This window comes from Protopterus annectens, chromosome 10.part0, assembly GCF_019279795.1.
Source record: "Protopterus annectens isolate FY-2018-M chromosome 10.part0, PAN1.0, whole genome shotgun sequence".
Lineage (NCBI taxonomy): Eukaryota > Metazoa > Chordata > Ceratodontiformes > Protopteridae > Protopterus > Protopterus annectens.
In genome coordinates this window covers 1,552,944,554-1,552,961,463 of record NC_056744.1, presented here as the reverse complement: position 1 = coordinate 1,552,961,463, position 16,910 = coordinate 1,552,944,554, and the positions used below count along the sequence as shown (strand labels likewise).

Genomic DNA, 16,910 nt, shown 5'->3' with positions numbered 1-16,910 from the left:
TGTAAGCATCAGCCATTGCCTGAAGGATGTTTTTGGTGTAATAGCAAATATCCACAGTTATGTTTTTCTGGTCATAAGGCATTAGTGCCACAATCATATACAAGTTTATAACAATGTCAATAAGGTTTCCATAAGATACATCTAGTTTTGCTTCAGAATGACACTTCTAATAAGCCTTTGCTTTACCAGAAATGTCTGTCACAGGACTATTAAAAGAATGAAGTGACTTTATTACATATTACAAAGCAAAATACCTTACAGGTTTTGTGGCAGCCTTTCAATCTTATTGTCAAAAATGGAATGCTATACGTGATAGTGAAGACAGTACCTCTGAGAAAGACAAACAGCTTAAAGAAGCTAATGAATTGTACCAGCAAGGTTTAAAGTGAGAGGAAGTTTCAGTAAAGAATTTTCTGAAAAAGCATTAGACATGTTGCGTACAGCTTTTCAGGCTCTTGAGGTAATTCAGAAATCACAGAGTGATAAAGATGACATTCAACAATTAAAAAATGAAAATTCAGCAGGCAAATCAAGAAGCTACAGGTCTTAAACAATACATCTATTCTTTAGAAGAACAACTAAGCTCCTATAAAAAGGGGTCTGACATTAATGTTGTCAATGGAGAGGGATGAACTGTCCCTTCCACAGTGGGCACTTCAGCTGATATTTATCAGCAGTCCCACTTGTTACAGAGTCTTCCACAGTGGAATGACAAGAAAGGGATATTTTATAATGTGCAAACATTCAAATAATGGGTGGGATACATGGCAGGATCTTATTGGAGTGATTCTGTCTAGTTGTTTTTTTCACTTTTATTCCCTGTTACAAGGGAAAAGAGTAATAAAATAGTTACCCGTATCTTTTGCAGGAAATTGGGGAATGTAAAGCAGGAATGTCCATACTATAAAAAGTGGAAGGCAAACCAAATTCAAAAAGGAGCATATACCAAGGAGACAGAAAAGTGGCAGGGGGAACCTAAAGAGAAGAAGCAGATTCCCAGGAAATGGGACATTCCCAGGAAAAAGGACAAATACTTTTTGGTACAGAAACTAGGAATTTGTGTACAGTGGCATATAAGGATAATCCTCCATACAACCCTGAGCATGAAAAGGGACAAACAATAATTCAGGAAATTGAGAGTTCTAAATACACTGTAGATGATGATGATGCTGGCTTTCAGTCAAATACTGAACGCAGTGTTTGCCTAGTTCAGGACATCCTTAGGTTTTATGACCAAGAGGAAGACTGTTCAGACTAGAGGTGTACCCCCCTACACAGGTTACATTCCTGTCAAACTTTAAGTGGGGAAGACAGGGACATCCACTGGCTGACGTCCAGGTGGAGCAAACTTTGTGGAAGGATGTTTTAATAGATACTGGTGCAGCAGTCTCAATAACAAACAGATGTTTGACAGTACATCCTTCAAAAATATGTTATGTTTCAGGATTTGATGGCAGTACCTGCATGGCTGTTGGCAGCACACCAGTAAGAATACAATTTCAAAAGAATGTTAAGCCAGTAAAAGGTGCACTTTTAATGCATCCAAGTTGTAGAACAACTATCATTGGCATGAATATGTAAGGAAAACAAGAGAAATGGAAAAACCGAACAGGACAAACCAAACATACAATATTATCATACATATCATTTATCCTAGAATTTGACAAGCAAGGCAAGGAAATCCAAAAGTGAGAAATATTGCAAAAGCAAAGACAGCAGGAGTGGACACTTTATTTCAATCCATTTTTGGCTATACAAACATTGCTCACAAAGCTGAACAATAAATCTGACTGTAGGGTCTGCAGCCAAATTCCTTACAGAGGAAAAATGCCATTCCATGCGGCTCCTGTGAATATTACAGGCACTGGATTTGTGTTTAAAAATGCCTATAAAAATAATCTTATATAAAAGTCAGGTGTACATGAACATTTACAACCAATGGAAATAGTAGCAGGCATACTCTGCTTTCAGCAACAAGGAAAAATCGAAGTAGCATTAGCAATTGCAATCATTCAGTTTTAGACAGGAAATGAGCAGGTAGTGATAGACTTGGGATTTATGTATATGGGCATATTAATAAGTTAGAAATGCATTACATATGATAAGAATTACAAATAACCTACCAGAGAAAACAATAAGAAATTTCAGGAAAAAGAGGGGGGCTGGCAAAAGTGATGATTTTTCTAAAATACAAGAAGACTTATAACAGTTGGATTTAGGAGATGATCCAATCTAGGGAACAGGCATTTTCCCTGGTATAGTGCAGCCAAGGCTATTTTGGAATTACAAAAAGTTGCTAAATTGATAGAGACATTGTCAAATGCCACATATGGTGGTGTTCAAGGTATTACAAAAGAATGGTTCTCCAAAACAGAATGGCATTGGATTTCTTACTTGTTAGTCAAGTTGGGGGTATGCACTTTGGTGAGCACAAAATGTTGTGCATATATTCCTGATAAATAGGAATCCATTCACTAACATCTAGACAAAATTAAAGCGGTATCCTCAAATGCATGTAATACATGGAGTACTGAGTGGAGTGATTGGCTAAGTGGTTCATTTTCTGGATGGTGGGGTACCATCATCTCAGCATATAACTGCTTTTATCACTATTATATTTTTAATCATGATACCATGTATGTGTGTTAAAGTTTGTATTAATAAAGCAGTAAATCCAGTTACTATTATAAATACTGATGACAAAGAAGTCAATGTTGCTATGATTAAAAATGCAGACAATGCTTTGTTTATGTAATATTTTTTTCTCTTGGTTTTAAATAAAAAGGGGGAGTTGATAGAGATTGTAATAAAGTAAAGTAACCTTCCCCACTTGGAAAGGCTGTAGCATATGCATAGTTTGAAATAAAGGTTAAGTTAGTTCATTCTTTTCTTTGTGAAAGGGCTATGTGACAGTTTGTATTTTCATTTCTGGTACACTCTTTTCCTTGTAGAAACTATGTGACAGTTTGCATGTTCATTTCTGTACAGATTAGCATAAATATCATTAAGACGTTAGGAAAATAAGAACATAAATCATGCAAATAATGCTTAGTTCAATACACATCTGGTTTGTGGGTTAGAAAAATAAAACCTGGCATTCTGATTTGACTATTGATAGAGGCACTACACAGATGGTTCCTGGTTTGAACAAAAAATTCTGTTGGAATAGACAATTTTCTCTGAAAAAAGCTTTATCAGCAGGAATGTGCAAAGTGATGATAAAGAACTGTAAGGAGATACTGTTATTGGGTGAGTTGAAAACAGAATGTTGATAAGACTATAAAAAGAAGAGACTTTCAAGCATCAGCAGAGCTGTCTTGATCAAGTTTGCATTGAAACAGTCATCTGAAGTATAGATTTATATCAAGCCATGTTATGAAGAATTGATCTATGTTGATAGAGTAATTGTTTGGTTGTAATATAATAACTACAGTTTTAACAAAAACAGCTGTACAGCATGAGTCTGTTGCATGCTATTTCTTTCAATTTAATTTAGCTTATTTATTCCAAACTTTATGGAATTCTTCTGATTGTAATGCTACTGGGTTTTTCTCATTTCATTTTGTAAAGTGTTAATCACTTAAAATACTGAAGTTATGCAATAAAATAAATAAAGGTGACCCTTACAGGCCAAAAACTAGATTGTAGAATGCAAAACTATTTATGACTGAGATGACATAGAATTTACACTCCAATATCTCACTTACTGGGATTGACAATGGATTCCATTTCCTTCCAAACATTATGTAGCAGTTCTGGGTTTTTATATAAGCTTGAGTTGAGCTCACGATTCACCAGAGTAACATGGTCTTTGTCCTGTAGTTCTGAAGACCTGCAGAGACAGGTTACAAGTAATATTTATATATATAATGACAGTTTTACTGCATGAAAAGAATATATTATTTCCATGCAAAAGCAATAACAACTCCAAGCATAGTTATTTTCATTTATAATCCACCATGTTCATGAAACAACAGGTGCATTGAAATCTTACAAAAGGCATAATATACCACTGGGACTGGGAATAGCCATATACATTCTTTCACTGATAATTACTAATATTTCTAATGTTGCCATCAAACTATGAATTATAAGTCCATGAAAAAATAAAATAAATTTACTTATTTATATAGTGTTATTTGCCAGTGTCATTGTCTTCCTTCAGTGTCCACCACTGCTCATGTAGGTGATTATGAGAGCACTGTTCTGTCAATCAGAAACTTAGGATGGGTGGCAGAATTTAGAGATATATAAATAACCTGAGTAGTGCACCTTATGGAGGTGTAGGACAAGACTGATGAAAACAGCTGCCCAAATGCAGATTTTTTTTTAATGAACAGTGACACTCATGCAATGCTGTCTGACATATTTGTGGAAGCAAAGTGCCCAGACCCCTTCCCCAAAAAGATATATTTGCCCCTGTGCCATCTTAATTAATACAAACAAATTAAAATTTGCTTTACCTTGACCTGAGGAGTATTTCCTTCATGTTTTACAACTTACATTCTCATATTACTGTGGTTTTCACATGATTGCTGATTTGAGAGTTGTTTCCACAACTTAATATTAAACTGATACATCTTAGCCCATGTAGGTGTTCTGTCAGATGTTGACAGCCGCTCTATGTTTTTGTTGGCTGCTTAAAGAAGTAACAAATGAAGTAAGTACATGTTGATGTGCTTGGCTTGCTAGAAATCCCTATACACACAAGATTAAGTTGTGTTTTTCCAGCTTGCAACTATTGATTCTGTGATGACTGCCAGTACATTGATGGATGGTGATATCAATGAAGTGCTGCCATAAAATGGAGAAGATGATTTGCCTAAATTCATAAAGGAGTCAGCTAGTTATTGATAGCTGACAATTTTTATATGGCCATATAAGGAAGTACATTTTCTAACTGATTTTTAAAAGTTGAATTCATATAAATGGACTGTAGTTATCTTTACTTCCTGATGCAGATGTTGATGGATGGACATTGGTTCATTAGGACAGGACAGAGAATTAATTTGATTGAGTACTTAGATATTTGACAGCCAGTGATGTTTCAGTGGATGTAGAAGGAGATTGGGAATACACAGTGTAACTCTATTGGTCGATATATAATATACTTAGACAAATGAATTCTCTTATTCTACATTCCCTTGGTGCAAACACTCATTGGATGCAATAAGAGGAAGATGTTATCTGATTGGACATTACTACATTTAAATATTATAATATGGCTACAGTGGATAGATCTGATGAAGGCTTGAAAAAAACCAAAAGTGCTTATCTGATTCTGTTTTTAGTATTTGTTTTATTAAAGTTATTATTTGGTTTAACTATGTTATATTTCATTGATCTTTGTACTGAACGTTTTGGTTCTTAAGGATGGAAAAGCAAATAATCTGGCCGTGTTGGTAGTGGTGTTGGTTTTACTTACTGTTTTATATAACTTTTATTTCACTATTTGACCTTCTAGAAGATCAGAATCATATTTATTGGCCAAGTATGTACATATACAAGGAATTTGACTCTGGTTTCATTGACTCTGCAAGTATGAATCACACAAATGGCATACATACAGCTATTAAGAACAAGACAAACAACATATATGCAACTATTAAGAACAAGAAAAAAAAGTAAATATACATATACATACAAGGTGCAAAGTGCAACTCAGTGTAAGAAATACTGAAATGAACTCTGAAAGAAATAAGTATTATCAATATGTAAACAATACTGCAAAATCATTGGAGGCTTGGGAAAAAGAATACCCCAACCTAATAAGTTGAGTTAGCAGTTTATGATCTTGATGGCTTGTGGAAAAAAATGTTCTTATATCTGCTTGTATTGGCACATGTTAATCTATAATGCCTGGCTGATGGTACTAGTTCAAAAAGATGGTGGCCTGGATGTGAAGGATCAGTCATGATCTTCCCTGCCCTTTTCATGACTCGGTACAGTACAAGTTCTGTAAGTTACATCAGTGTTATTGTGCCTGGAATGGGATTTTACTCTCTTTTTAGATGAGTGTTATTTAATTGCATGTTGTGGCTTGAGTTTGTTGAGATCACAAAACCTTGAAGAGAAGAAAATGTTCCCCTTGTTCACAAGGTTAAACAAACTTGCAATTAGTATATTAAATAAAGATACATGGGTATGGGAGGGAGCAGCACCTCCAAATGGGCACTGCAGGAAGCTTGCCCCTGCAAAAACCATTTTGTTAGTATTCATTGTCACTGTTAATGTTCTACAATGTAAACTTTAGTTTTCTGATGTTTTATGTTGTGGCTGCAGTAACTTTAACTAGTTGCTATGAATCTAAGCTTTTTTCATTTTCTGTTTTGTCTGTTATTGCATGTACTGTTTGTTTTCCTGAACTTCCTATTGGTCATTTGTGACAGAATATGCTACTTATGCTACTTTATATCCTATACCTCACTGTAGTTAAACCCACCTTTCAAAATGCTATCAGTTCTTACATATTGTGCATACGTTTCATTTGCTTAATTAAATGCCATTGCATGGATAACTCCATATGCAGTATCTACTCGGTGTTTTACTTTCATTTCTAATATTTATTTCTTTGTCTTTGAACACATCTTGTGTTCTAGTGTTATCTGCATTTACTGTCAAACTTGTCATTTAATTGTACTCATGGCTTTAATCTTTCTCTCCTTCTGTACTTCCAGCTTGTATTGCTGACAACAGAAATAACTAAAAAAACCCAAAGCACCATAGAGTGACCACTGCAAATACTTGATTAAAAATAAATATTGAGTGCTTTTGTCACTCACTTGTAGGAGACTTCTTCTTGGACAAAAATGTTCAATGTTTATTTTTAATAAAGTGTCTGTGGTGATCACTCTGGGGTGTTTTATACGTTGCTTTGGAGTTACTGGTTTTTAAACACCTGACTGAAGTAACTTAGCATAGTTTAGCAATCACTCAAAAGTCATTTCTTGATCAAAGTGTAAAGGGCCATGAAATATCTGTATGTGGAAGAACAGGCACCACTAGCAGAAAACAAAAGTCTGTTGCTGCATGTCATAGTTAATAAACTCCATTCGGAATATATTTTATCACACACTTATTTTTATTTCTCATGCTTAAAACTTTTCACAACAAATTTTATTCAACCTGTAATTTTCTTCCTCGGCTAATTTTATTTCAGTTATCATTTTTTAAACACAGTGACACATTCTAAGGTAAGGTTTAAGAGAAGTAGAATTTCCGCAGCCTTAATGGAACTAAACATTATTGTGCTAGACTTCCTAACCCTCTATTGTCTGGAATTTTCTTTTTACATCCACCTAGACAAATGTTATTCTTATGCACAGTGCAGCCCAATATATATGAAGAACTATATATGATATTATTAATAACTGAGCAAAAGAAACAATTTCATATTCTAGCAGTGATCTTGCCATAGCTACAGCTGTATCTACAGAAAAGCACAGTGTAGAACTCTTCCCCTTCTAACCACAAAGTTTACAGTTTTAAAAAGTAAGCAAAGATAAAGGTATATACTTGCTATATAATTTCTGCAGTCTTTTTAAAATGTGCATCTCTCTTAATACACAAGCTGAGAATGAATTTTTTTAAACAAAAAACACATTTATTGAATTATCACTTAAGGTGAAGGCAAGCATACATTTATGCAAATGAAAACAAACCATACAGACATATTTTCAGTTGCAAACATTATATATTACATATAATCTTCTACAATGTCATTACCAATTGAACATTACATAGTTGACTGTCTTCCCTTAAACCTCATTCCATTTTTTAAAACATTAGTCTACATGCATTATTCCCACAATTCCCATTTTTCTATGTAATTTGCGCCTATCCTTTTCCAAAGATCCTACTTCCATTTTTTAATCTGTGTTATTATATTCACTATTTCTAATATGGTTGGTTTAGAATTTAATTTCCATTTTCTATTAATTGCTTTTTTGGCAGCCACCAGAAATAAGCGCAGCAAGGCTTACTATGTCTAGACAATTCAGGTTCTGTGCCACAGCTCAAAATAATAATTTCCTTAGGTATACAAATTTGCTCACCTGGTATTTCTGACAGAGTAGTCTCCAGAAAATTTTTAAAGCTGCCACATTATTTCACTCCCGAAAAATATTTTCCCAGTGACCTATCTTCCCAATCACATCTCCAACATTTACTATCTACCTGAGGAAAAATTCTTTGGAGTTTGCTTGAGGTATAAAAATACTTAAAGTTTGTATTAATTTTAAAATGTACATTACCTCTGCATTGTTTTGCCTCATTGTATATGTGTAGTTATAAAAATACTAATACAAACACTTCCAAGCAAAAATTCTAAATTTTATAGACTTTGTTGTATATTTGGGAGCCATAGATATATCCTCCCATTTTTTTTCCTTTGGGAATTACTTATCCACTCACCCTTTCCAATCCTTATTTTATATGCCCTACTAATTATCCCTTTTTTTAATGGCAACTTCTGTTTTAGATTCAAATAAAAATTCTACCAATGTTATTCTTTCAGCTAGGATCCCCCTATTTCTTTCTCTTTGCCTATATTCTGATAGCAGAATGGTCTCATTTCCCTCTTTAATTACTTTCTCCCAGTACTTTGGTTACTTTGTCATTTTTTCCAGTAAATTCCAGCCCCCCTCTTGCCTATTTTCTGTACGCCTACAGTAATTGCAATCATCCCTGTTGGCAGAATCTCTTTTCTCCATTCCCATGTTGGTTTAGTTCTTAAAATACTCTCTGCTATTTTATGACTATAATATATTTTTTTTAATTTTTACAAGTCTTTTGGGTTTCTAATACCATGACAGGAATGGATCTCATTTCTAAGTCTAAGTATAATTAAAGTTCATGAAATGAGTATTGTTTTAGTCTTTGATGTTAGCCAGAAGTGCTATTTGCAGAACCTGCAATGTGCCCAGTAATGACGTCTTCTCAATTCATATGGAGTTACATCTATTGGTAACATATCTAAGTATGATTGTAACCTGTTACTCCTACTGCTGTTGTAACTGTTTGTGTATCTTTTTTCTACACTCCTCTCATTTCTGCCTGCAAATCATGGTATTTTATGTACGTAATGTACTGTAGTCATGGGATGTAGCAATTTCAATGATTAATGCAACTTTTGTTTTCTTTCAATAAACTACTATATCTGGTTTTCTCGCATCTACTTTTGAACTGTTCATAATGGGTAATCCCATGTGATATAAACTTTATCATTATTTGCAATACTTTCTGGCTCATGTTTGAAGTGTTTTTCAGTTACTTCAATATTATAACGTTTGCACAATCCCCAACGCAACGGCCTTGCCACATTATTATGCCTTTCAGTATACAGTCCTTCTGCCATTGATATATCACAGCCAGTAACAAGATGTGCAACTGTTTCTAGTTCTGTTTTACAAAACCTACATTTGTCTGTTTCTCCCACATGTTCAATGGATTTTGTAAACCAATGCGGATGTAGTTCACTATCTTGGGCTACCAATAGTAACCTTTCATCTTTTGGTTTAAATTCACCTCTTCTTAACCATTCCTGCATTTGATCCTAATCAACATGAGGTTGTTCCAAGAGTTTTGTATATCTGCAGCTGTATTTATGCATTTTCCACATTTCCTGCCTTCTCATATGATCCTTCACCTCATATTATTTCTTTTGTTTTTTTGGCACAGTCAGTTGCTGCCTGATTTTTATCTACTTCTGGTTTAATTTCCATTCCCGCTTGACAATGGTATGGTTCTGCTAAACTAAGTAGGGAAGTCATCTTAGACTTATTGTCCTCACGTTTCAAAACTTTCATTATGTTTGGGTGTTGTGAGGTCAGCAGAAATGTATACAGTCCCACAGCTGCAGATCTATACATGTAATCAATTTTGAGGAGGCCCATACCTACTTTAGAACGGAGAATATACAGTCTTGGTATGCACTGATTTTTATAAATCATTTGATGAGTATGAATTATCCTTCTTGCTTTCTTGTGCAGCCTATCCAGCACCTTTTGGGAACAGACAATCAGTCCAAAACTGTAAGTGAGGACACGACTAGCAAATTGGTTTATAGCCTGAACTTTGTTCCTTGATGTCAATGCTGTTTTAAGTATTAATTTAAGTCTTCTAAAGTATTCCTTACTAAGTTTTATTCTCTGTTGTTCATGTTTTATTGTTGATCCTTCATCATTTCCCAAATATTTATATACGCCCATTTGCTCATGTTCTTTTATATCACATTCCTGTCCCAGATTGATGTTTTCTTGCTGCTGCAGCTTTCCTGCTTGAAAGGTTGCTTTGGCACATTTATCAAGACCAAATTATATTCTTATATCATCTGAAAAAGTTTTGACCACTTGCAGTTTGCTTTCAGTTCCTCATCTGATGAACTATACAGTTTTAAATCATCTACAAAAAGAAGATGAGAAGTCTTTACACTTTGTTGTTTCCTGGGAGCCAAATTATAGTTTGGACATGCTCTATTAAGTAGACAGCTTAATGGCTTAAGAGCAAGACAAAAGAGCAGTGGTGATAGAAATACAGTATCCCCCTTTGAATTTTAATTTGTGGAATAATAATTTATCCTTTATCATGGCTTAACTGCAAAGGAGTTTGCCACTGTTTCACAGTCACTGTAATGTAACTGATAGTGAAGGGAATATCTTATACATTTTTAAGCACTCATGAATATGGGATAATGTCAAATCCTTTTTTGTAGTCTATCCATGCCATACTTAGATTCTTCCCCTTTTTACTAACATTGGGTAAGACGGCAATTCAGGTCGTAGCCTGCTATATGTCCTCAACCATGTCCCAAGACTCTCACTCCACATTCCTAAGCACCCTGGCTACTATTAAGATCCAACCCAATACTCTCTTACTAGGTGACTTCAACTACCCTTTGATCAGCTGGGAAAACTACTGGACTGTGGTAATGTTGGGACTGGCCCAATGCTTCCTGGAATTCATCACTTCCAATGCCCTGGACCAGCTCATTCTTACCCCCACTACAGGAAGCAACATCCTTGACCTGGTTATTACTAACATGGGCAACAGTTGCTCTACACCAATAGTCTATTCCTCCCTGGTTAGATCCGACCACAAACTAATCACCATGGAAATCCAAATCTCACCCACACCCACCCGCAAATGTATCCACCATGAAAAACTTCTCCAAAGCTGACTTTTGACTCCTAAAAACAGAGGTAGCTAATTTCACGGCACTCGTGCCAATGGAAAATAGATGCATGACTTTCGAATCATACACTAATGCACTGTATGAACATGTACATAAATGCATGGAACTAGCTATACCCAACAGAACCAAGATGCTCTCCACCAAAAAAGGAAGCCAGTTTGGTGGTCCCCTGCCATTAATGAACTCTACAACAGAAGGAAGAATTTGTTGTAGAAAAAGGTGAAGTCCCAAGACTGGAAAAATTCCCTTATTAGCCTCAACAAAAAGTTGAGATCCCTCATCAAAACCTCCAAAGCCAGCTATGAAGGCAGAATTGCAGCAGCCACTAAAAACAACCACAAAGCCTTCTATAATTATATAAAGAATCTCCATGGCAATACCCAGATTTGCTCTGAGTTACTGTACAATTGTACCTCCTATACTGAGCCAACAGATATTCCCAACATACTGGCAGACAGATTCAGTCCCAACTTTACCCCTCTCTCCCCTAAAGGACCAATCTCAATACTGGAAGAATGCCAGGTACCCAACATTACCACAGCACAGGTTAAAGCTGCACTGTCTAAGGCCAAGAATACAGCTTCCATGGGACCCAATAATATCCCTGGCTGTGTTCTACATGAATTACAAAGTGAACTGGCACCACATCTGTGTGCTCTGTTCACTCACAGCCTCACCTCAAGCTTTGTCCTTACCAAACGATGCACTGCTACAGTCATCCCTCTCCATAAAGGAGGAGCAACTACAGACCCTCCCATTAGCCTGATGATTCTGATATGTAAGGCTATGGAGTGCGTCATCGTGGACCTAATTAACAATGATATAGGGAATCTCCAAACTTTAGATCACATGCAATTTTGTTTTGTGAAAGGTAGATCATGCCTACTTAACCTGGTTAACTTCTTTGAGTCAGTCGCCAGAGAGGTGGATGAAGGTAAGGCAGTTCATACAGCCTACCTCAATGTGGCCAAGGCCTTTGATACCATTCCTCACTCAGGAATTATTGATAAACTCAGCAAACTAGGCATCAATCCCTATATCGTTAGGTGGGTTGCAAACTGGCTAACAACTAGAACTCACAGTGTGAAAGTAGCGGACTCCAAGTCAGACTGCTGACCAGTCATGAAAGTAGACCCACAGGGATCCGTCCTGGGTCCTCTCCTGTTTAGCATCTACTTCTCAGAAGTCCAGGCCAACACAGAGACACTGGTTGATCAAATTCACAGATGACTGCAAGCTGGGAGCCATTATTAACTCCCCAGGTGATGCAGATATCATACAGAAAGGCCTCACTGAGACCAATGACTGGTGTCAAAACCATGGCCGTAAGCTTAATGCCAAAAATGCGTCATCATCCCTTTTGGGAAAAACATAGTTCCCACTAATTACCACATCGATGGGAGCCCAAAGGCGTAATAAGAGATCTGGAGATACAGGTTGACAGCAACCTCTCCTTCGACCACCACATTGCCACTGTGTGGCACATCTCATTACCAAGGGTTTTGCATCCGGGAAGAAAGAGGTCATCATTTCTCTGTACTCTTCCCTCATTAAATCAATCATAGAGTATAATGCCCCATTTGGCATGTATCTCACTAGACAGGTGCAACAGCTGGAGAGGCCACAAAAATACCTTATGAAAAGGATCCTAGGCCTTAAACACGTCCCACATGGACAGACTCAAAAAAACTCTAGCTATTCTCGGTCTTATATCGTTTACTAAGAGGCGATCTCTGCTTGACTTACAAAGCCATGTCTGACCCAGCTCTGTTAGAAATGTTACATCTAAAGAAATCCCAATCCCTCCGCACCACACGCTCCAGACTCCTCAACCTCATTACCACAATCAACAGAACATGCTGGAGGGGCGGGGTCATAACCCAGAGACTACCCATGCTCTGGAATAGACTTCCCATTAATGTCAAGTAGAGCACCTCACTAGCCCTCTTCAAGCAAAATCTTGATGAGTGGATGGGAAATAGAAAGTTCACCCTGGGGATCACTCCAGCAGCTCTACTTGATAGAGGCACTGGGAATTAACAACAGGCGGCACAATGCCAGGGCACTTTTATGGGTTAGGCTTGTAAAGGCCCCAGGGCCATTAGCCTAGTACACACCTATGAACCTATGAACCTATGACTTTATTTAACAGCAAATGATCCTTTGTTCAATATAACTTTTTTTTATTAACCTTTTGCTCTATTGCCATGGTTCAGTTTTCTTCTAAATGACTATAAACTCTGTCGGCATCAATTCAGTATACAGTTTATATGTCGTCAGAAGGCAAGTTATTGATCTATAGTTTCTAAGATAGCTTGCACGTTTGGCTTAAGTAGGAGTATTATTTTTCCTGTTGTTAACCATTCTGGTGTGTGTTCGGTGTGCGCATATAAATAGTTCTTACTCATGGCTAAATCTTCATGTAAAGTTAATGTTTTTAACCAGAAGTTAGGTACTGCATTTGGGCCTGGAGTTTTCAATTTAGGAGACTTTCTTAACTTTGTTTCAATTTCTCTGGTCATTACTTCATCCTATTTCATTTCTTGTACATTTGAACTTCTTATTCTTTCTTTTACTTCTTCTCTCCATTTAGTATCTTTGTTATATTCCACAGGATATTCAGAGATATTTCTCCAAAATGTATCTATTTCTTCTTTTTTCGGTGGTGTTTCAAATCCTTTTGCCTTGTTTTCCAATTCTCTGTAAAACTTTTTTGGGCCATTAATGCATTGCTTATTTTATCATTTTCACTTATATTTGTTTGCATATTTTCAATGATTTTCTGCCTGTGCTGAAATTTTTAAGTTTATTATTTGCTATAGTGCACAATAGATCCTGATCTGTTCTGATACTGTGCATTGCTTTTATCATGTTTATCTTTCTGAGTATTTTAGTTGATCTGTTCCCTCTTCTAAACTCTTCTAACATTGACACTTCTTGTCTTAATTGCTTTATAGTTTTCTTTATTTGATAATTCCATGATGACATTCGATTTCTCTCCTTCCTTTCCCTTACTACCCTGTATTTTTGTGGCAAGACTTTATCTGTTATTAATTTAACTGCACATTAATATATCCTACTTACTTCTGTTATGTTGCATGAAACTCAATAGACAGTCCTTATTACTGTGTTCATTTGTTTTATCAAACATCTAAATTTTCGGGTTTTATTGACTTACTGTAGTCTGTTTCTTTCCTTGATCTTAATATATTTGTCCATCTCTATTAAATCAAATAACTCTTCTCTTAGACTCTAAACTGAGGGCACATTCTTTGTTCTGCATTTCCTGTGGGTATTCTATAGAAAGCATCTTCTTGTGCCACATTCTCTTCAGTTTCATCCTGTATCATCTGTTGCTCTTTCATATGGGAATTCACTAGACTATCACTCCACAACATTGACTGGATCAGAATTGCCACAGCTTCCTGTTCCTTCCCTTGCTGTACAACTCCAATTGAATATGTGTACTGGCTTTCTGTGGAAGGTTTGAAAGTATCTTCATATGCGACTGATGAGATGTTTTCTGCTCCACTGGTTTCTCCTTAATTTGGGAATCCATTGTTCTATTCTGTTGTGATGTTATCAGATTTATATCTTCTACACTAAATCTTTCACTTTGCAGGTAATCCATAACCTCAGTTTCTATTTCTTTAACGTTTTCATTACTAATCCTCTTTTCTACTTTCCCTCTTTGTTTTCTTTTTTTTTTGTATTGTAAAATTTTCCATGTCTGGATGCCTTTGCATTTATTTCTTTTCAGATTTCTTTGGTGCTGCTCTTTTGTACTGATTAGGTTTTCTTTCTCCTTTGCATAAATATTGCACCATATTAAATCTCTTTTTCTTTCCTATGTCCATATTTCTTCTTTCAATGTCTCCTGCTCCTCCCGTTTCTCCTTACTTTGAGTACTCATTATTCCATTATGCTGAGATATATCCTGTGTTAGACTTTCTACACTAAATACTTCACTTTGCAAGTATTCCATAAGTATAAGCTCTATTTTTAACTACTTTACTAAACTTCTGTTCTATGTTCCCGCTTTGTGATCTCATTTTTTACTGTGACATTTTCCATATCTGGATGCCTTTGTCTGTATTTCTCTTCTAATATCTTTGGGGCTGCCTTTTTTGTGTTGATTAATTTGCCTTTCTTATTTGTATAAATACTGCACCATATGAGATCGCTCTTTCTTTCCCATGTCCATATTTCTTTGTTATACCTTTCAAAAGTCTAAGATTTTGTTCCACAATACAGTGTCATCTTGGTCCACCTTGTGAAGGTTCTCACCAAGAATTGAGGATGAATTCAATTCTAGTAATACTGTTCTCCTTTGTTTGCTAGCTTATCATTTCTCCATTCTGTATGGCTATTATTATACTCCTTAAGAATCTGCATCCAAAATCCTAGTCTCGCCTTGTTTCTTGAGTTTCCCTTCATTTCATCATCTCTTTCCACTTTGAATTATAGCTTTATGTTTGTGCTATGCATAGGAGCATTAACTGTGTAGATCTGAAATATTTCTTCAAATCAGATAATCCCAAGCCACCCTGTTCTATTGGAAGGATAAACTTCACCAACCTGATTCTTGTCCTCTTCCTCTCCCAGATAAAATCCTTCAACTCTTTATTATTTGCTGTCTACAGCTTCTCCTCAGTTGATAAAAATATGCCTGAACTGTGTATAAAACTAAAGGGGCAAAAACATTTTCATTTCTTGTATCTTGTTGTCCATATCCATAAAAATGAGCTTATGGTTTCTTAGTTTTTATATTATCTTTTGTTTAGACTCTTCCCACTTATCCTTAGCTGCCATAACAGAATCCTTTTTAACCATTACTCCTAAGTATTTCATTTTATCATGTTCCCATAAATATCTGTGCTGAACTAATTTGTGTGTAGGTACTTAATTTACAACTACTGCCTTTGTTTTATCTTCATTAATTTTGTATCCCAAAAACTAGAAACTGTCCCAGTATGTCCCACAACACTAAAATGTCCCTTTTGGTTTTATCAGGCACAAAATAATATCATCTACAAATAAACCCCACATTTTGATTACCATACCAATTATATATTTAAATTTCTGAGTCCCTTATTTTCTTTGCCAAAGGTTCTAAATATAATGCAAATTACAAAGGAGGAAAATGACTGAAAGAACTGATAAGACTTAGTATACTGGAATTAACTGGAAACAACTGAAATGACACTGGAATGAAAGTCTTTCCCCAAGATTTAATAAAGTCTGTGTAGGAATAGTGTTATTTCTGCATGGAGTGAATGGTGTCTGTGTCCGCATCTCCCTCTCAGCAGCACGCCTTGCAGATTAATGAAGGCAACAAAGGGGAAAAAGGACTGAAAGAACCAATAGGACTTAGTATACTGGAATTAACTGGAAACAACTGAAATGACACTGGAATGAAAGTCTTTCCCTGGATTTAAGAAACTCTGTGTTGGAATAGCGTTATTCCTACATGGCGTGAATGGTGTCAGTGTCTGCATCTCCCTCTTGGCAGCACACCTTGCGTGTTAATGAGGGCATGCTACTGAGACAGAGCCATGTACATGGACACTGAATCAGTGCAGTGGGTGTGTTACAGTAATGGTCGCAGATCGGTAACATGCCCCCTGCACTGTCAAAGTGCTGTACGGCACTTTACAATAGAAAAAGTGTCCACAGACACTGAAATGCTGAATGGGTGAATGTTATGCAGGGAGTGTGT

At 36.1% G+C, this 16,910-nt stretch overlaps 1 protein-coding gene across 1 annotated transcript in view; it reads right to left on the bottom strand.

The window, feature by feature from the left end:
• The window catches only part of LOC122814337 (zinc-binding protein A33-like), a 333,543-nt gene that overhangs the window by 191,933 nt on the left and 124,700 nt on the right, over window positions 1-16,910 (bottom strand). Inside the window, exon 5 of the mRNA XM_044086923.1 lies at window positions 3,708-3,832. Within this exon, the coding sequence (XP_043942858.1) occupies window positions 3,708-3,832 (125 nt within the window). The remainder of the gene's footprint in view (window positions 1-3,707; window positions 3,833-16,910) is intronic.